Here is a 21,049-nt window from a genome sequence, read left to right on the forward strand (position 1 = left end):
ATTACGTTACATAGCACGTCATGGCAGGAAAGTCCCTTGAAGGGCTAGACCTAGAAATTGAACAAAATGTGTATACTGTAAATCATCAACAGTATTTTAAATGTGGCTATTTTACATCTTTGTAAGAGGGCAACTGGATCTGGAGTGTCAGTTAAGGGATTAAACCACCAGAGGGATCTCTTACAGTCTTTTAAATTCCTTCCAATTTAGATTTACCTGTTATTAACCATCATTGACACAAGTATTACTTTCTAGCATCTGTTGGGGTGAGTACATTACATGCTGCACAGACCCTGTAGGAGATTTAAGATTGACTAGACTCACTCCCAACACTGGAAACAATAGAGTCATCAGGCAATCTGCAGATCCTTTCAGCAGTACTTGGTCAATAGTGCACTTCCACATGGGGAATTGTGGTCACAGTTGGCTGATGACATACTGTACATGTAGACCAGGGTCATTCAGCTGGTCCGGTGGGGCCAGTGTGCAGGTTTTCATTCCAGCTCTGCTCTCGATAACATAAATCTGCTCATTGTCTTTATTGAGCCACATTACCAAGTTTTTTTCTTTTTCTTCAGGTGCTTATTCTTTAAAAAGACTTACAGTAGAAAAGCAGTAATTTCAGATCTACAATATATGACTCCATCTGTGCTCCAAGCAAATTCATTGATTAGTGGAACTAATGTATTTGTAATCTCCCAAACCACTCATCTTAATAGGTTTAATATAGCTATTTCTGCCTTGTAAACAAATGTAATGGTGCACATCTTTAGAAATATTATAAAACTTAAGAACATATTTCACTGTCTACAGTATGTCTGTGGGTTTGCTTATACATTTGTGGATAATGATGCTCCTTTATATTGGGTCTAGAACAATCTTAGTTTACTACAGTATAAGTATAGAAGGTACTTATTTTTTGCAAAACCGAGACTGTTATGCAATGAATATTGGCAAATCCTGCTGAAGTTAGAAACGAGTTGACATACGTTCCTCACAGTGTGCTCCTCTCCAACCATAGCATTGGCAGCTATAGCTTCTATTTCTCTGCAGACAGATTCCCCCATTCAGACAGGGATTGGGTAGACACAAACTGACAGAAGGCATTCCAGCTATAAACAGAAATAAAATGTGAACAGCCTTTTTATATCCAAGGTGTTTATATTGCAGCAAGTTTATTTGGCTGATAAAAATACTAAAAAAAATGTTTTATTTTGGAATACTGCAAGATGTTCCAATTCTTTTCTATACAGTAGTACATAATTCATTTCAATAGTAATATTAAATAAAGACTTCATAAAGAAAATATCCATCTTAATAAACTGTGTAATTAGGGTTCATAACTCACTTACCTTCACATATCCTGCGTACTAAATTTGTCACGTAATGCTTTAGATGTTCATAGGAAGGAACAGGAATCATAAATCTGGAGCTGCCAGCTAATCTCAAAAGAGTCTGGGATGGCACAGCTCCAGGCCCAATTGAAAGAACTGTTATTCCACGTCGTCTCAGTTGATCCGCAAAGAGAGTGGCATCATCTGAACTCTGTCCATCGGTTACTACAACAACCATCTTTTGGACTCCTAGCCTAGCGCCTTTCTGGACACTTAAGGTGTCTTCTGAGATGTAAAGCAAAGCTTTCCCTATCTGAGCAGTTCCACCCAAATAAGGAGCAAAGCTCACACTTTTTTTCATTTTCCCTTCACTGTCAAAGCTATCTAAGCCGAATGCTGTTCGAGGTTTGTCACTGTATAGAACCATTCCAATTTGTGTGAGCTCAGCATCAATGTCAAACTGGGAAATGACATTCTTGACAAAACTTTTAATTTGCCGAAAGCCATGCCGACCGACATTATTTGATGAATCCAAAGCAAATACCAGGTCCAGGGGCTTTGAATAGCAACCTGTGGCAACAGAGAGTACAATGTTAAGCTGAAATATTTATTTTATTGAAATGCTACTTGTCTACTTGACATGTTGTAAAATTAAATTGTGGAAAAATAATTGAATCGGCAAAACATACAGATATGTATTCTCATGAACAATGTAAATGTTTTTTTTAACATACTGTACATGTGTATATATTAAATGAAACTGCATTTAAAACTGAGAACAGGAAGCTGTTCTTTACACACAGGGCTTGAGATGATGGAATAAGTTGTATGTTGTTGAAGCTGATACCATGGCTTCCTTCAAGAAACAGCTAGATGGGATCATTGGATGAATGATATACTATTCAGCCAGACAGGGTGAATGGCCCGCTCTCATTTATAACTGTTATGTTCGTGTGCAGTAAAATATGTATACTATATACATTACTAATATCTATTTTGAATGCGTAAAATAAAATTTATCCTGCTATTTGTACAGACAAATGGACAAACACCATATTTACAGTATATTTTGTATTCAATGTCATAAACAGATAGAGAAGACAGCTGCTCACCTGGGGCATTTAGCCCACAAATTGTTGTTCTGATTTCTTGCACTTTGCTGTACAACTCTTGTGGGTGAGCATACGTAAAGACCAGATGGGGATCCCCAGTGATGTGGCTCATTTCATTGAACAATTTTTTCCTGCTCACTGTCAGAGTGAATATTTCCATTTTTCTGGTGCTCTCTGCTGCAGCTATCACTGAATCATGTGATTTAGAATTAGACAGCAGCACCAGGACATGAGGAACCTCCATTCTAGAACCTCGGTCAGCTCTGAATGCGTTTTCAGCGGTGTACGTCAGGGCTTTCCCAGTGAATGTTTTTCCTCCCATGAAGTGGATGACATCGATGGCCTTCATCAAGTCTGACACACTGCCGTAATGACCAATAGGGATTTCCATGACTGGGATGTCCCCATACTGAGCGATCCCAACTAGAACTTTGACAGAAGCTGAAGTGACAAACTGGATGAGTCTCTTGATGAAATCTTTAGCTGTAAGAAACTCTTCAAGGCCCATATTCCATGATCCATCTATCAGGAAGAACAGGTCCACTGCACAACCCACTAGACCTGCAGGTACTAAAGAGTGCAAGCTCTTTTGTAATTGTATAAAGGATGTTATGGACAACTTACAATTTGTTGTATGTTATCACATACTTACTAAGGTATCTGTTTCCAGCTGTAAGAAAACAAATATGCAAAATTAGATGGAATTTATTTAATGTCGATCAAAATCATTCATCGATATAGTGTGGAGCTGACGATAATGATTAAACATCAGTTTGAGATTCTAAGAAAAGAGTACACAATTACTTGTTTCTGATATTACAATATGAGAGTTTCTTTGATAGTCTGATGTCTCTCCTATAGAAAAGAGTGAGGAAGTGCATTCAATTAAAAAAATCAGTCTTGATTTACCACAATGCTGGTCACCTCCATATCCCAGTGGGCAGAGACAACTGAAATCCTCCACGCTTTCTGTAATGCAGGTGCCTCCATTTAAACAAGGGCTGGATTCACAGGGATCTAGACCATACAGTATGAATGAGTTATTAGATCTAATGACCAGAACAAATATACCAAGCATCAAAATAAATATATAACCGCAATACATTTCCAAGGTTATTTTCAGTAATATTAAAAACCCACTTTGTAGCAGGTGCTCTAGCATTGTAGGTAAATTCATGTTGTTTAGAATGCGTGGCCACCAATGGAAGCAATAAAGGCTTAAGCTGTACATTAGTGACCGATGCTTTGCAAAGGTTTGCTGATGCTGTGTTGTGGATTGTGTCCCATTCCTCTTCTAGAGCCTAGATAAGCATGTGTTTGGGCACTGATCTCTGAGTTCCAGGTGCCACATTCTCTCAACTTTTCCCCATTTCAATGGGCTCAAGTCTATCAGGTAGAACATTTATGGCATAACCCTCACATTCTCATCTCAAAAGAAAGCCATTGTTACATGAGCATCATGGGGACTTGTCTTACTAGATTGTTGTCCCTCAGTCATATTAACTTGATCAATGTAGTGCGTACAGTTTGTTTTCCTTCAATCTCTACGTAAGGAGTTCTAAAGCAACCAGACACCCCTGCCCAAAAAACCCATTTTGACCTCCCCAGTGTTTAGAATATTTTTCGGCATGTCTGCAATACATTCTCTAATGTCTATCAGGCTGGTCAATGTAAAACCTTGATTACTCACTAAAAAACTAGGCCTCATTTCTGACAAGTCAAGATGAGGTGTTCTTCTAACATAACGATGGCACTGTTGTGATAAGCACGAAATTATGGTAACTTTCTGTGTTTTTCTATCATGATTTTCAACATTCAAAAGCCAATTACTAACCACCTACTGTAATTACATGTGCCCATATTTCAGTCAGAATGTGTCATATAGTAAATGAGCTGATATATTGTACTGTAGTATGTCAGAGGGCAGTAAGTGGAGACATGAAATGTACCAGATAAAGTAGAAAGTTGTACAGTACAGTATAGGTTTTGGTCTTGGGAACAGCACCCTCTAGTGACTTTTTGATAATAGAGCGATAGAGTATTGTGTTGTGAGAGACAAAAATATATATAATGGTGGAAGTGATTAAACGACTGATAAAGTTCATCTTGACTCAATAGATAGTTCACTAGGCATAACAACACCCAAGAATAAAACGTAACAAAAGGTTTAGCGTAATGGAGTCCTTTAGGCAACAAAATATGGATTGACCCTCTTGGTTGAGGGCCTGGCCATAGGACAAGGAGGCTGGGACATCCATGTAGAGAAAGGAGTGACCAAGGGGCATCTGTAAAGGTGTGTTGAGGGAGCTCGTCCTGACTTTCGTGTAGTGCGCATTTAGGACCTTGTGCAGATGGTATAATCCGGAAGAGACTGGAAAAGGGATACAGGGAAAACATGGAGAGGAATGGATGGGAGGACTGACAGGGGGCGGTGCCGACGGTGATCCAGGTGCGAGGGGGAGCGCAGGCGAACAAGTCCAGTGGGAGTCTGAAAGGAGAAAACGGGGTGCAATCCAAAGTCCAGGTAGCCAGGAGATCAATCCAAGACAAAGACAGGGAAAAGTGATCCAGGAACTTGGAAAATAAAACCATAATGGATCAAGGAGCTCCGAGCCCCGGACTCAGATGGTCAGGATGCCTGGGGAAAAGGCCTTGCCATCGGGAGCGCTCTCTAGTGGAGGGATGACGAACGTGACAAGGTGGAGATGGTGTACAGGTGGATTGGAGATGTACGGGAGGGAGAGAAGTGGATGTCGTGTAGTATTTATAATGGAACAAGTAAAGGTTTATTCCATGCTGAAAAGAGAAGAAAGAAAACACAACATTCTGGCCATGGAGCCTTCTTCGGGTATGGGTCCACAGCCGAAGCATTGTGTTTCCTTTCTTCCTTTTGTTACGATCCCTGCCTCCCGGCAACGGAAGAGGCAGAAGAAGGCGTAGTCTTACTTCATTAGTCTACCTATCAGTGTACGTATTCACCACCACACCCCCATCTCATCTTGTACTTAAGCACTAGTCTTTTCCTACCTCCTTGCTCAGTATTGGTTTTCCTTTCGAGCTTCCTAGTTGCGCTACGCCTTCTTCCTCTTTGTGACTTTCTTGGTTTTCAGACTACGGTTTTTTCCCTTTGACTACGGTTTTTCGGATCATGGCTTGGCTTCAGTACTCACTCCCTGTTTTGTATTACTGGCTTCCCCTGGACTCTTGGATTTTTCCTTCGTCTTCGGTTTCGGATTACGGTCTGGCTTCGGTAACTCACTCCCTGTGTGGATCTCTGGCTTCCCCTGGACTCTCGGCTCGTTTCTTCTACTACTGTTTTCTTTGGATCACAGCTAGGCTTTATCAGCTCCTGCAAGTGGGTTCATTAATTGGTTTCGGTTTCTCTTACTGAATCCCTAACACCTTTCTTCTCTTTTCAGCATGGAATAAACCTTTACTTGTTCCTTTGCAGCCTATTCATGCTGACGCAGCTACCTGAACTAGTATTTATAATGTTTTAGATGAGGAAATTACATCAGATTTGATTACATATACTGACAGCTGAGTCTGATTGAACTTGGTTGCTGTCATCCCTCCCGAACTTTCGTTTTAAACTCCATTAAACAGACTTCTCAATAGAGTAATTGTAATGGAATAGTTCTTTCCGGACTCTATGCGGACGACACAATCCGAAGTAGTGAGGAAACACTGGGGAAAAAGTCATGCAGGAGACGGGACTGGAGACAGGGGGCATGTCCATGGTGCACAGGTGTACGGGGAAGGTGTGGCCGATGTAAACAATCCAAAGAATAAATCCATAGGCAAAAGAAACAGGCAAAAGTCCATTGCCAGGTGATCCATCCACGACGAAGGATTAAAAACGGGAACCGGGTCAGAACCGGCAAGGGAAACAGGAACAGAGACTTAAAACATGACGGAGCCAGACGCATCAGGACCTGGGCTCGCATGATATGGGAATCAGATGCAGAGCCCGGAACTGACTGAGTGTCTGGCTTTTAAGGAGGCTGGAACAAGGGGCAGGTGCACAGAATTATATCCAAAGTGAAAAGAGCCGGAGCGCCCTTAAGGAGGAGGGACTACAATCGTGACAGTAATAGCATCAAAGCAATGCCTTGGTGGAAGAGACATAAAAAATGCTAGGAGACAGAAAGCCTGAGAATGAGGACTGGAAAAAAAACTTGCAGATGGGAACGGAAGATCTGCAGCATATGAATGCGGAAACTGATGATGGTGATGCCTGAGGCCCAAAAGTTCATATCAAAAGGGAATTAGAAAAAGAGAAGACTAATCTTCTAGTGGCTGATGTCCTCCATCATGGAGGGCTTGATATATACTATAAGAGGGTGAAATGCAGAAACAAGATGGCAGTTCTTTTCTTAAGCACATTCTCCAGAAAATTGTGGGGAATGACCTGCTGTCCTTCATCACCAGATCAACTGGAGAAAGACAGCCGGTCAGCTTGCAGTTAAAAACCAAGAATTAGAGACTTTCAGTGGTCAAGAACTTCTGACGAAACAGGGAACTATAAAAAGATCCGTATTACAGCAGCTCACACCTGGCTGTACCACAAGTGTTATGGAGCTGTCATGTCAAGTTTTTCAAATGTGTTACAATTTGTCATGAACAGTCAGTCAGTCAACAAGCCAATCAAAATGATACCGCATTTTGGGTATTTAATAAATATTCAAAATCGGTACACTTCGTCTTTCAAACAACATGTATGAGAGGTAATGGAGTAAGAAGGTTTTTTATGGTCAGTACAGAAACTATTGTGTACAATAATCTAACAACCTCAAACAATTCCAAGGAACATCCTAATCTTACTTTCAAACTTTTTTTTATGTCCCACTAACTAGTAATATGTAGTGCAAAGTATTTAACATGTTACACTTAAACAAGTAAGGACTTCACTCCATAGAACAAGCTGATGAAAAATTCCCACTCTCCATACAAACTAAAAATTTTGATGAGTATAGAAATCTGTGATGTAAGGAACAAATGTCCATGTAAATGATGCTCCAGAAAAGTAATAACGTTTCTCACTGAAGTAATAACTGAAGACCAGGACTTTCTTACCAGCTTACAAATGAACAATACAAAAAACATACTGTACCACATTAGCCTGCAAAAATAAATATTGTGAATGTCTATCTACATATTTATAATTACAGGCTGAATTAATTAAATTAACACATTTAGCAGCACAAAACAACACAAAAAAGAGTCTTTAGTGCATTTCCAAAGGTCCTTCAGCAGTATGTTGTTTTGCACAGGATTTTTAATAATTGTTAAACGCAAAAATCTGATGCTAAATCAGATGCTTTCCCATGAAAAAATATTTTTAATGAAATGATTGTGCCAAAAATTAAGTACTGTACCTGGACACAGTGTACGGTGACATCGACTTTGTAATGTTCTGTTTATACGTTTCCATCTGGAATTCAGAGCAATATAAAATCAAAATGAATTGTCATTCAAAATCAGTACGTACAGTATATTGTGATGAAATAGAGGGTGAGGATACAGCAAGTGGTGAAAATTTTAAAACAAAGGAGTTACAAAACAATACTAGTAACGTCCTGACACCAGCTTACTATGCAAAAAAATGTATATGGGTTAACAATTATACACCTCCTATCTTCAAATACAGTAGCATGCATTTTATTTTTTTTTCTCTGGTACAGTCTAGTAACAAAGTAATAAACAGGAGGAACAACTTCAGCTTATCCAGAAGTCCACTGTTCACTGTTGACTTTTTAAATCTCTTATCTTTTCCAATTGCACTCTCTCTTCTCATATTCTACAAGACTTTCTGTTTCCCCTCTGTCCTGACAATTCCAGCGTCAATTATTCCCTGACCACCTTTTGGCATCTTTGATCAAGACTTATCTGTTTAGTCAGCGCCTGTGACCTCCCAGAGCTCAGTTACAGTTTTTTGCACGCTTTTAACTCCCAAACTGCAATGTGATTTGTTAATTGCTGTTATTCACAATAAACATAGAATGTACAGTATGCAATTGTTCTGCCTTCATTAATGCTTTGTATCTCCACTATCTGCATACTGTTTTAATTCTTCCTATTAATTTACCTGGCACAGCACAGCTTGTGCTGTTCTTCCAGTTTGTCCTTGCATTTTTCTTTGTTTTATTAACTTGTCTGATTACCATTATTGGTACAGTACTTAAATAAAAACTGTAAATTTCATATATACTGTATATATTGGAAATCACTCTTGATAAGGGCATCAGATAATTAGTAAAAATAAATTAACTCACCCATAGTAAGGACACATACTGGCCATAGGACCTCCATGTAATCCTTTGCCTTTACTTTTCCAGCACACATGATTTCCCTGGTACTCTCTGTGAGCTTCTATAGTGGTTCTAAGGCAGTAGTGTGACACCACTTTACATGCTGAAATGATAAAAAGCCTGAAGTTCTCAAAACACTTCCTAGGATAAATTTATATTCGTTATTATCAGACCTTTACAGAAATGACTGGCATTGGTTGTCAAAACCTTGTAAATTCTTACATTAATTCACAATTTGCCATCCAAGAGAAGTTAGATCTAAATCATTGGTAGTCATCCTTAATGCTTCAATTCTATGCTGCCTTCCAGTAAATTAAGTACTGAATTGTCCCTTCAATGCTTAATTAACCCACGTCGACAAATTAAGGAACAGCTGAAACAAAGACTTGTAATGGCATGGAAAACAGGTGCCAGCACTGACTACCTTTCATATAAGTTCAGAATTGGGAACATCTAACTAATTGCATTATAAATACAGTATTGATTTATAAAAAGGACAAGTAGGTAGTTAAGATTTGAAATGAGACGCTTTTATTTTGCTTGATTATTAATTAGTGGGGAAATCACTTACTAGGATGAATATCATTGCAAACAGATGTCTGTGTTAATGTTGTGACAAGTCCATTGACTGCATCGTCATATTGTTCAGCAAAAAAGACATACAGCTCACTGGGATTGCTGGCCACTCTGTGAAGAACTTCCCATCTGAAGAGGATATGAACAGTCACAGGTTATTAGACAGATGAAAACTTTTAATCAATGTCTTCAATTTATCACAGTCCAAAATAATTGAATTCAATGACTCAAAGCATTTTATGGTTTCTATATTCTAAAATGATAAACCTATATCACTATATAGCTTTTGGGAATAACACCTTTATTAAACATTTAAAAGGGAACCAATCTGGGAATCAGTTACGATGAGATACGTTTAATTTATTGCCTGTTTCCCCTCTTAATTTATTCTATTCCAGCTACAGATACAAATTTTACAACACATTTTTGATTATTAAAAAAGTGTAATAAATCGTCATTTGATCAAGGATACGACAGATTATATATCATAGCAATTCCATTCTCTGCTCTAAAAAATAAATCCAAACAAATGTTTTCCTATTTATTTTATGTTATATGCAGCTTGCATTCTGTGCTACTAGGAGATTATTTATTGTCTGTATTATACAAGCCCACCTTGTACTGTAAATAATTTGGTTTACATATATACACACTTAAACAGTTTATATTAAAAAAAACTTTATAACTGACTGTCATGTAAAATGATTTATGAGTCCAATAGGTTGCTTTTATAAGTACTGAGTCTGGCCATAAACCCAAAGGGAATGTTCCAAAGCCATTGAAATTCTCAAGAGAGAAATTCCTAAGGCTGCAAAAATGTAGATATATTGAAAAATCAAAATGTTTTTATTAAACAAAGCATACTTATTTCAACCATTCATCCATTTGCTAACTGCTTTTTTCATTACACAGTCATGGGGGAGAGGAGCCTATCCCAGCAAGCAACAGGCACTAGATAAGATACACACTGGACAGGACACCTGTCCATCTCAAAGAAGACACAGACACACACACTCACACTAAGGTTTAATTAATCATGGGTGATATTGTGGAGAACATTCTGACTTTAACTGTTTGACTTAGAGTGGGGGAACAACCACAATAATCTTTTAAGAAAAGCAGCAATTCTGCTAATGTGTAAGACAACATTTTTCCTCTAAAACATCAGCTGAGAGTTCAGATATTTAACATTGTGGACTGAGAATCTGTATCATTTATGGCCTACAGAAATATCTCATGTTTGCTTACTTTGGATGTTTGATTCCCACTGCAAATAGTTTTATTCCACTTTTCTTGGCTAAAGCAGCAGAAGCCATGATATTGTCCTGTGATTTTCCATCAGTCAGCAGGATTAGGATTTTGGGTGTTTCTTTTCTTCCTCCTCTGTAGCCTTTCCTTAGAACATACTTTATGGCTCGACCAGTGTCAGTGCTCCCACCTCTTGAAATGTAGGATACAATTAATTCAGTAAATCAGTTGTAAATCCCTAAGGACTGATATGTTTAGATATAACAGTGTAGTCTGGTATGAGTGTTTTTGTGTTTATTTTTGTTAGTAATTACTTTTTACCTATGTTTTTATTCATAAAGGCATGATCATTGGTTCTAGGAAGACAAGGTTTAAAATTAGCAAGTGCAGTATTGCTGAACTTGAAAAAACAGAATACAGTTGGGAAAACTGTAAATATTAAATTAAATGTTTTTAAGCTGTTTAAGGTATAAAACAAGATCAAACTTTGATTTTCAGCCTACAGTGTAACTATTAGTTACTTTTGTTTTTATCAAAGTAAAGTCAAACTCAAAATTTGCTATCACTAGAAAGAAAGAGGACTTTAGCCCCATCGTGCCAATCAAACCAGTCCCAAAATAAAAAATATTGTCAAGGAACACAGACCTACTGTATCTGTTTAGAGATGACAGTAGCTCTAATACAGGAGGCAAGAAATCAGACTTACTCTTACCTGAAGTAAATATTTTTGATCGCTTTCTTCATTTCTTCTCTTGTAGGGTAAATATTAAGAGCAAATTCTAATATTGCTTTGGAACTATACTGTATCACTCCAATTTGTAGCTAAAGAACAACAAGCAGACATCAACACACATAGACACCATTGTTATTTTATTAATATTAAATAATATTTGACAATTCAGCACTATTGATACTATTGAATTTCACCATGAGTGGGCTCAAGGATTGAAATAACGAGCAAGTGAAAAGAGGAATGGCATAATTTCTCATCCTACCTTTACATGCTCCTAAAGGCACCCTACAGCTTTTGTTTGGATATTGTGGTGTGAAGCAAGTAATCTCCTAAATGGCATATTGGCCTTTCCTCAGATCAGGCTACAATTTACACCCAGTAGAGACGTAGTTAAAGACCAGTCCATGGAATACAGAGACTGTCTGGTCTGATTGCAGCTACAGCATAAAGATTCTGATGCTGCACTGGGAGTCTCCAACACGCCCTCCCCTGATATCATTGGATCCTGGCCGATCTTGATATTATTTATATGGAGCTCTCTTTGAACCAGACTGCTTGTCCTGGTGTGGCAGTGGAGGTACTTCTGATGTTGCAGTTAGGGACTTGTTGCAAGGTGTTTCTGTTGTAATTGTCTGATTTAATTTGGTACATTCTTGACTGTAACAAGTGGGGATGATCAAGATTAGAAACATATAGGAGGGAATGCTTCCATTTTTCATATTTTATTCTTTTTTTGTTTTAATTGGGGATGGAGTAGTTCACATAAAAACTTTAATATAATTACAGTATACAGTAAGACAGAGATCCTGAGACTGATTGACAGAAACATTATATTGTATTTCATCAACTGTTTGGATTTTAATAGGACCTGAAACAATTGGCAATTGCAGCAGTGTTGTCAGGTTTCTTAATCTTAAAATGTGGTTATTAATCATTCTGTTTATTCAATTTATAAATGCATACTATGCTTCTCACCCGGTCTGGATTGATGTCCAATGAATCAACCATTTTCATGGAAAAATGTTTTGATCTTTCAAAGCTTCCTTTTCCGATACTATAGGAGCCATCCAGAAGGAGAACAATGTCAATGGCCGCTGAACACTGAATCACTGAAAGAGAGAAAATCCTCAAAAATATCAAAGATGTTAAAAAATGAGGAAATCTGTTTCACCTAGGCAAAGTTTCCATGTACTTTAAACAAAACTAAACTAAACTGTCTCTCAGTGGAATAGTCTATACCAGCAGCAAAACTTTTAATGACTTTGAATTAGTAGCACATGCTAAACCTTCATTTTTTGTTCAAGATATGATCCACCCTTTATTTGGATGGATCATATCCCACCCTATTTTCTGAATATTTGATGATGTCAGTTGTCAACGCTTATTTATTGAAAGCAGCTGAATTTTCTTTAACTCTTCAGAGAATGCGCACTTTGTAAAAGAAAAAATGTTATTTTTAATAATATATTTCTAATTACATATCAATATATAGTTATATAGGAACAAGTAAAAGTCTATTTCATGCTAAAAAAGAAAAGAGACACAAAGTTTTGGCTGTGGAGTCTTCTTCAGATGTCAAAGCCTTCATCAACCCACAAGGTGCAGTGTGCTGAAGAAGGCTCCACAGCCGAAAAATTCTGTCTCTTTTCTCTTTTCAGCACGGAATAAACCTGTACTTGTTCGTTGCAGCCTACGCATGCTGATGCAGCTACTTACTTGCACTTTATCAATTATATATTTCTAATTTACAAGTACTGTATATAGTTAACGAATATATTTTTTTAGTTTTTTAGATACTCACAATTCCCTGCAGTTGATATTTTCACTACTGTGTCTTTCTCAGCCATAAGCTGTTGCAGGCTTTCTCCACAGATGACTAAAAATGCAGAGGAAAAGTTCAAAGTTTTTTTTTTACTTATTCACAGCAATGTATATGCACCCCAATACATGCATACACGTCTCTGCAAATATAGTTTTTTTCTCTGTTTTTACACAATATCCATTGCAGATTCTAAATTTGTAATCAAAACTGCAATTAAAATATTAAATGTCCTCCAATTAAAATGGTTAGGTTAATGTGCTGTAATTAGACAATGAAAATCCAGGCTTGTGGATTTATAACAATACTTCTTCTGTATACTGTATGAGTAAATATCTTTTATTTTATTTTTCATTGTTCTATGGCTTTTACAATAGGATTTGAAAGGAAAGGGAATACTTTATCACAGTGGTAAGGTATGGGTATGGGCTACCTTAGAAATTGTAATACAAAAGCCACCAAATACCACTATAAACCACCAAATGTGTGAATACATTACCAAACACAGAAAGATAGAACACAATTAATTCCATAATCATATTCGTCTTCATATTCCAGTGTTGACTCCTAAAAAATAATTGAAAGTAACATGGTAAACAATGTTACTTGACTCAATATTAAACATCCTTACCAATTTAAAACAGACCACGTAAAATGATTGACTAATAATGGAAAACACACTAGCACACTAAAATGATCAGAATGATCTATACACAGCTTTCCAAATGGAAGTATATTCTATTTCTGTTTAGACAAAAGGGTAATGTAGTATCTTAACACTTTTCTTCTATTCCTTTTTAAAGAACTTTTGAAAAAGTACATGTTGTAACACACACAACATCCATAACTAGAAATACATAAACACATGAACTGCATTGTCAGGATTAAAGACATAAAATATACAGTACATCACATAAAAAAAGATCAGGTATTTTAATATTAAGTTACAAAATAAAATAGCTGTACTAAAAGTTTAGCTGTAACAAACTTTCAAAAGAGAAAAAAGGGCCACTTTAGATTAAGTACATTTGAAAACAATTTCCATTCCATTCAATTTACTGTTTTAATCTTTGAATTCGTTTTCCACCACGTGATCAATGCAGAAAACAGAGAGTTCTACAGTAATTGAAAATGAACCTACCTCTTCATGTAAATTAGAATAGAACCCTTTGTAAATATTTGTTCTGTTTACTTTAGTATTCCAATTCCGATTCCTATCCCAATATACCTTAGTATTCTGGTTATTCCATCTTAATCTGCAATGAAAGGGGAACCATGCTGTTTGCAGCTTTCAAGTTCTATACATCAGTATAATGACTGAATGCCTACCTGCTTGGTTCTAAAGGTGAAGCTCCACCTAGTTCACAAATGAAAACAAAACACTTGGCAATGAAACTGTCTCTTCCCTTTAGCAAATTTAAGGAATTTTAAATGTGTGGAAGCATGCTTTGACTTGAAACTATTCTTTACAGTTTGTCTTGTTTTAAATATCTAAACATTAAAATTTAGAATTAAGAAATGTATAATTGAATTATACTAATTAAGAAAAGTAATCATTTAGATATGTATATCCTAATCATTAAGCAACAGAATAGAAGACCATGTCTAATAAGTACAGTTAACAGTAACTAAAAAGTTACAAAAAGTAACTAGTAAACTAAAAAACACTAAAAAGGGGCAACAGGGACTCAAAGAATCTGATCCTGAATAGAAATAATAGGGTATAAAATACTTTTTTTGTTGTGAGGCTCTAAAAAAACCTTTACATGCAGAAATAAAATAATGCGTTATCTAAGACCAGACCACAATGTGAGTGAGCCTGACTACCTCTCCAGTGAATGTGTGATGTAAGATATCTGACCACACAAGCTTCTGAATTATCCACATACTACATGCAGGGCCTGTACCACACCGAATGATAATTTTCTCATTTAAAAGTAATTTAAAGCTCAACCTCATGATATAATTAGGATACAAGTCATGCCAGCTAAGTAAAGAACAAAAGCAAAACACAACTTACATGATATACTTCATGCTGTTCCTACAATAGACTCTACAATAGACTACAGTAGAGAAATGTTGGGCTATTGTTAAAGTATTTTTCATATTCATAATGCTAAAGTTTATAAAATTGATTTGTAACTACCATTACCATCAGATTTACCTTCATTAACATGATGACTGTGTTTTTCTTTAGCTCAGCATAATGTCCTGTAATGAACATTATTTATCGGCTTGTCTTGTACTGTACAGTATGTTTTGGTGACATGTACTGTCTTGTACTTCAACTCTCATCTCTAGTGCAGCACTGCTTGAGGCCAAGCAATTCTCTACTACACTGACCGTCAAAAGCTGTTAAGATGGTCAACACACAGTAACCAAATAGTGGCAAGACACTCCAGTGATCTTTTTTGCATCAGAAATCAAAAACAGAAAACACAAACATCAACCAAAAGATAAAGAATGGGAGAAATACTTCTTATTACAGTATATCATTTCACATTGCCAAGACTTCAGAGAACAGAACTGGAATGTTAGAAAAAAGTTGTACTGTATTTGTGACTTTGTGTGAAAATACAGGGAAGAGACTGAAATATTAGGGATCAGCTTACATGACACTACCAAGGCAGAATTTAATATATATATGAAAAGACCATTGGGAGATTATAAAATGAGCTACATAAAATAGTGCAAATTAAATATTCCTTTACACACGAGTATGTGCTATGTGCCGTGCTTGTTTAATACAATTTACATTGTATAGAACATAAGATTGTTTTGCTATGGGGTTTTATCCCGATAATTTGGTTACAGCTTAACGTGAAGAGGTCTTTGGCACAGAGGTTACTTTTTTCCAATGACCTCTTGAAAGTGCAGAGTATGTGTGGGATTGAAAATATCGGATCAAAATGATTCAAGAAGTTACAATTTTTAAACTGTAATTTTTTTAACACTTTCCTAAAGAATTTTTAGCCCCAGGGTATGGGGAAACGACGGTTCATCAGACAATTGATAATTCAGTCTGACAGCGGCAGCTGTGAAAGTGACATTCCTCAGAAAGACTTGCCCACAGCTAATCTTTAAAATTTCCTTTTCCAAGTCAATACTTGTTGGAAGGGATAATGTCACTTGAGAAACTTACCATTTTATAAATGAAGGAAACATTCGTATAAAGTACATCTGTACCAAGACAAATTGTAAAATGTAAGCATTCTTATTGCTGCAGTTAGTTGTTTCTTCACAGCTCTAACGGCTGTAGGTAAGGAAGTCAGTTCAGGGTGGTCACAGAAATAATGAAAAATATAGGCAATTGCAAATTTAGATAAATAGTTCAAAATATAGTATGTTAACTTTACTGTTTGGAGTGTTCTTGTGCATGGAAAGGAGAAATGAAAAAAATGTTTAACAAAAATAATAAACTACAGTTTCATGAGGGAATTCCACATTAACAACTTTCAAGATTCTGAGCTGCTATAAGTCTGGGTTTGAAATAGCACAGAGATCAGGTGGGAAACCAAACAGGAAGACAAGTCTAACTGCTATGCTTTGAGTGGCAGGTGAAATGCCCTAAGCTCCACCCCTGCCTCCTTTTGATGGACAAGAGGCCTCCATTTAAACCAGTGGTGAGTCAGGGTCTGTAACTGCACACAAAATGGTGGGACAAATAGGAGATACGGGCAGCACAATGGATACACAACAGATAATGCTAATACAAACAAACACACAAATACAATAATCCTTACTTACATTATGTACAACAGTGATAAGTTAAAAAAAGGATAAAGTATGTAATGGAACCTTTCAAGTGGCTCCTCAGAGAGAAACAGCTATGTTTTTCTCAAGTCTGTGTATCAAAGAAAATGTCTGATACAATGAATCTGTTCACATATTGCTTAGGATAGATCCCTTGACCTGTTGGTTCAGCTTTAATATTTTATATTTAATAGAAGAATTTTTATACTAACAATAGATCTTTAAATTGGAGTTAAACCCTGTGATTGAAATGCATTGAAAGCCTCTGCTCTTTAGTTCCTTTTCTTCTGGCAACTGTATAATTCTCTAACTACACGATTAACTTGGTGTTGACCTAATCATATGGCATCTGTATGTTACTATTAATTTCATAAAATAGCAAGTCCACTCCTGCTCCATCAAAAGAAAGAATAAAAGTAGATTGTTAAGGTTTTCTGCTATGTAACTGTGAACCACTAGATGGTGTGAGATGAATAGAACAGATCATACCACAAAACTTGCAGAAAGGAAATTAATCCTTCTATCAGTTCATTAAAATGGATAAAGGACTACTGCAATTGTTTCTCACTGGACATTAAAGTGAATAGAAAGCTAGCAGAAGAGACCTGCTTCTGTTCTTGTCTTGATAGTAAGACTTTTAAGCAATAATGCAAAACATCAATGAGAGCCAGTTCTTTAAGGGACCGGCTATAAAAAATGTTTTAGATAAACACCTTTATATTACTGAATGCCTGCTAATGGAGGTCTGCGACAAAATGTGAAAGAAAAATGATCTTTTTGCAATTTTGAATTCATGCTATGCATAATTCAGCAGCAATTTTTAAACCTTCAAATCATTTTTTTGGTTGACAACCTACTCTACAGTTCATTAAGAAGACCTAATACTACAAACATTCTCTCCCTCATAACTGAATCTATATATTGTTTTCATAGAAAATATATTTAAAACATAATTCAAATTTTAGTTAGGCTCTGGCTCCCTGGCAACCCTGTTTAGAAAGCAGTTTTATAAAGCGGTTTAGGAAATGGATTAATTAAGATTTAATAAAATGGTACAGAAAGTGTAAGTTTCTCATGAGCGAAAAAATCTTTAGCATCCGGTTTTGAGACAGACATCCCGTAACATCGGTATCATAGTTGTGAGTAAGCTGCTAAATGAGTGTTGCAGCACTCGGGGTCAGCAGCTGGACCGCAGCACAGAGCAGGCTGGAGACTTCGCTTCAACGACAGGGGGTTAATTACCCTTTAGTTTACAGTGGTGTGCTAGTCACTAGGGAGAAACAGAAAGTACTGTAGATTAGAGAGCAAGACATGTGGCAAAAGAGAAAGGGAACATGGGGTCGTAGGCAGGGACAATTCCATACAGTAGGTGCGCTCATGAGGAAGTAATCACTGGGGAGAGTGGAGCACTGCAATATTATTACTTTAAATTGTTTATTAAGGGATACTTAATGAGAGATGAGATAACCCAAATATTAAATAAGATATTCATTCATTAGCAGTTGCTATTTTCTCATCAGCACAATTTAATCCTATCACCATTAACTCTACATTGTGGTCTGTATTACCATAGGAAACACACTGTGAAATGGATAGGTGTTGCTATCCTCCTCTAGTCTTCGAGCTGATAAAATATGTCAGTACACAGCTTTTGGTATTTGGAAGTTGTTTTCACAGCTGCACCAGTTTCCCTTCTACTTCCTAGATGGAAGTTTGCACATTTCTGGGCTACATTTACTCTGTGGGCTTTGAGATGGGTGTTAAAGGGAATTTAAACTTTTTTTTTCTTTAATCTCAAATATTTTCATAAATTGCCCTCAGACAGGTAGTGAATATCAAGCAAAGACATAACCAGGGAGACCTAGGAGCTTTCAGAACAACTTGGGGATAAAGTTGTATAAGAGCACAAATCAGGAAAAGGGAGTAAATACATTTCAGATGCACTTAATATATATTTGATCACAGTGAATTTGAATATTAAGAAGTGGAAGACACTAGATGCCTAGTTCAGGCTGTGCATCCAAACGGAGCAGCAGGGCAAGGAGAAAAGTGGTTGGGGAAGCAGCTGTGAGGCCAATGGTGACTTTGAGAGAGTTACAGTACATATTTCAGTGTTTTAGACAGGAGAAAATGAGTCAATAATATGCCAGACACTCCACTAATGGCTTTGTCTAGAATCGAACAAATTCTCAAATCCTGCAAGAATTTTGCAAAAAAAACAACCCACTGCAAATACTGCATGTAACAAAAGGTTTAGTGGTCAGATAAAACATAATTGTGAAGTTTTGGTCTAAATGTACAATGTTACATGTGCCACTAACCCAACATAGCTCATCACTCAGTGAACACCATCCCTACTGTGAAACATGTTGCTGTCAGCATTGTTGTAATTCTGCTTCTCATCAGAAGGGACTGGAAGGCTTTTTAAGGTTGGAAACAGAGATGGAGCAAAGAACTGGCAAATCTTTGAGTAAAACCTGCTTCATACCTGAAACTGGGACAAAAATCAGTTTTCATCAGGACAATTATCCATAACACAAGGAAAACTCGACCCTGGAGTTGCTTGAGAATTAGTGAATGTCCTTGAGTGGCCCAGTCAAAGTCTTGACTTGACTCCTAATGTGAATTTACCAAAAGACTTGAAAACGGCTGTCCATTAGGGATACCCAAGAAAACAGAGCTTGAGCAAAATCTAGCAAGGAGAATTTACAAAAAATCTTATCCAACAGGCTAGAAGCAATCATTGCTTCCAAAGGTGCATCCAGCAAATACTGAGTATATTGGTTTGAATACTTTTACAATCCACATATTTCAATTTCTTCTCTTTTAGTTTTCGCTGACACTTACTAAAACCTCTAGAAGTCTTCAATCTGTGCACTCAGATTTTGAATAAAATATTAGATTTTAAAAAGATGTATGCATAATTTTGTAATTTCACAAAATTGGATACCATAGGAAAAGTCTGAATGCTTTTGCAAGGTACTGTATTTATTTTTTCAGTTTGTTTTGAACTTAGCCAAAAATATGATTAACTACAACAATAGTACAGTGGTGTGTATTATATACATTTCTTTTTAAAGATACATTGTAGATTAATATTTTAAAATATTATGAAAATAACATTTGCAGCCTTCTTTAGTTTTATTAGACTGCAGCAGAAAAATGATATTTTTAGCCTTATTTGTAAAATAAAATTAATCTAATTATGGGGCAAGCTGTTTGGGATCTTTTGGTGCAGGCTTTATGCAAAGGAATGTCTTTCCCAGGAAATAATTCAACTATGGAGTCATGTGTTTTGTTTCATCCAACAAAACTGGTTTTATTAAGGGCTAATACCTAGGGTGAAATGGTCCTTAGCCTATAAGAAGGGTAACAGGAACCTGTCTGAATGAAAAATATGCAAACCTTGATATGGCATTTTCTCACCAATAAGCAGATAACCTTCACTTGAAAACTCCATTTATACAAGTCATCATTTTGCCATTTTGTAAGCATTGAGAGTGATGTATGTGCTGCATATGGAGTTAGTACAAGAACAAGAAGAAGTTTATATTTGCTGCAAATATTCACTCTGAATTTAAATGTACCCTAAAAGTAATCTTCACATAAGCACATCCAAACATCAGTTTTTCAGAACTTTAAAAAGCATTACAGACACTATCATTTTTTTGTTCTTTAAAGCCACACATCAGTAATGAAATTCAAGCTTTTTCCTGGTACCAGCAGGAATTTAAATTTGTGGTTTCAGATTGACAGATTTAATTTTGCTAAAGGCACTACAGGATGTTACCAAGAGGTCATATCAAGCTTAACACACAATAAAAGAAACGGAAAGCTTGAGGATGCCTTTGAAATACTTGCTTTAATAGACACAGATCTTTTATGAGAACTTTAATGACATTTTATATATTAAACGTCCAGTATTTTAAAGGACATTTATAAATTCACTCCTGCACACCAATTTAACCCAATTACATTGACATACAGAGTATTGTTTACATGCATACGTTTCATAGTATTCTTGCCAGTAGTTTAAGTGTATATTGGGAATTAAAATATTTTACAATACATTCAGTAATATCTACTGTAACACATAAGCACTGTGAGATATGAATGTAAAGAAACATACAGAGCTCTGGCTATAAGGAGGAAACGGCTTAAGT

At 36.5% G+C, this 21,049-nt stretch overlaps 1 protein-coding gene across 1 annotated transcript; it reads right to left on the minus strand.

The window, feature by feature from the left end:
• Positions 1 to 969: 969 nt before the first annotated feature.
• Positions 970 to 13,167, minus strand: LOC148840862 (von Willebrand factor A domain-containing protein 2-like). The gene is made up of 12 exons (XM_088924045.1): positions 13,116 to 13,167; positions 12,290 to 12,423; positions 11,294 to 11,403; positions 10,582 to 10,773; positions 9,329 to 9,462; positions 8,722 to 8,860; positions 7,825 to 7,880; positions 3,356 to 3,463; positions 3,099 to 3,116; positions 2,447 to 3,016; positions 1,353 to 1,904; positions 970 to 1,112 (listed from the first exon to the last, which is right to left on the minus strand). Exons 1-12 carry the CDS (start codon positions 13,159 to 13,161, stop codon positions 970 to 972), a joined length of 2,202 nt encoding a protein of 733 aa, XP_088780171.1. The 5' UTR covers positions 13,162 to 13,167.
• Positions 13,168 to 21,049: the final 7,882 nt, after the last annotated feature.

This window comes from Atractosteus spatula, chromosome 1 (genome assembly GCF_055471065.1).
Source record: "Atractosteus spatula isolate fAtrSpa1 chromosome 1, fAtrSpa1.hap1, whole genome shotgun sequence".
Lineage (NCBI taxonomy): Eukaryota > Metazoa > Chordata > Actinopteri > Semionotiformes > Lepisosteidae > Atractosteus > Atractosteus spatula.

Bases quoted from the DNA above. Each gene is read 5' to 3' on its own strand.
- LOC148840862 (XM_088924045.1), bottom strand. From the start codon at position 13,161: ATGGCTGAGAAAGACACAGTAGTGAAAATATCAACTGCAGGGAATT. The intron at 11,404-12,289 runs GTGAGAAGCATA...GTTGTTCTTTAG, and splicing joins TGGACATCAATCCAGACCGG to CTACAAATTGGAGTGATACA. The intron at 1,905-2,446 runs GTGAGCAGCTGT...CTGTTGCCACAG, and splicing joins TTGTGGGCTAAATGCCCCAG to GTTGCTATTCAAAGCCCCTG.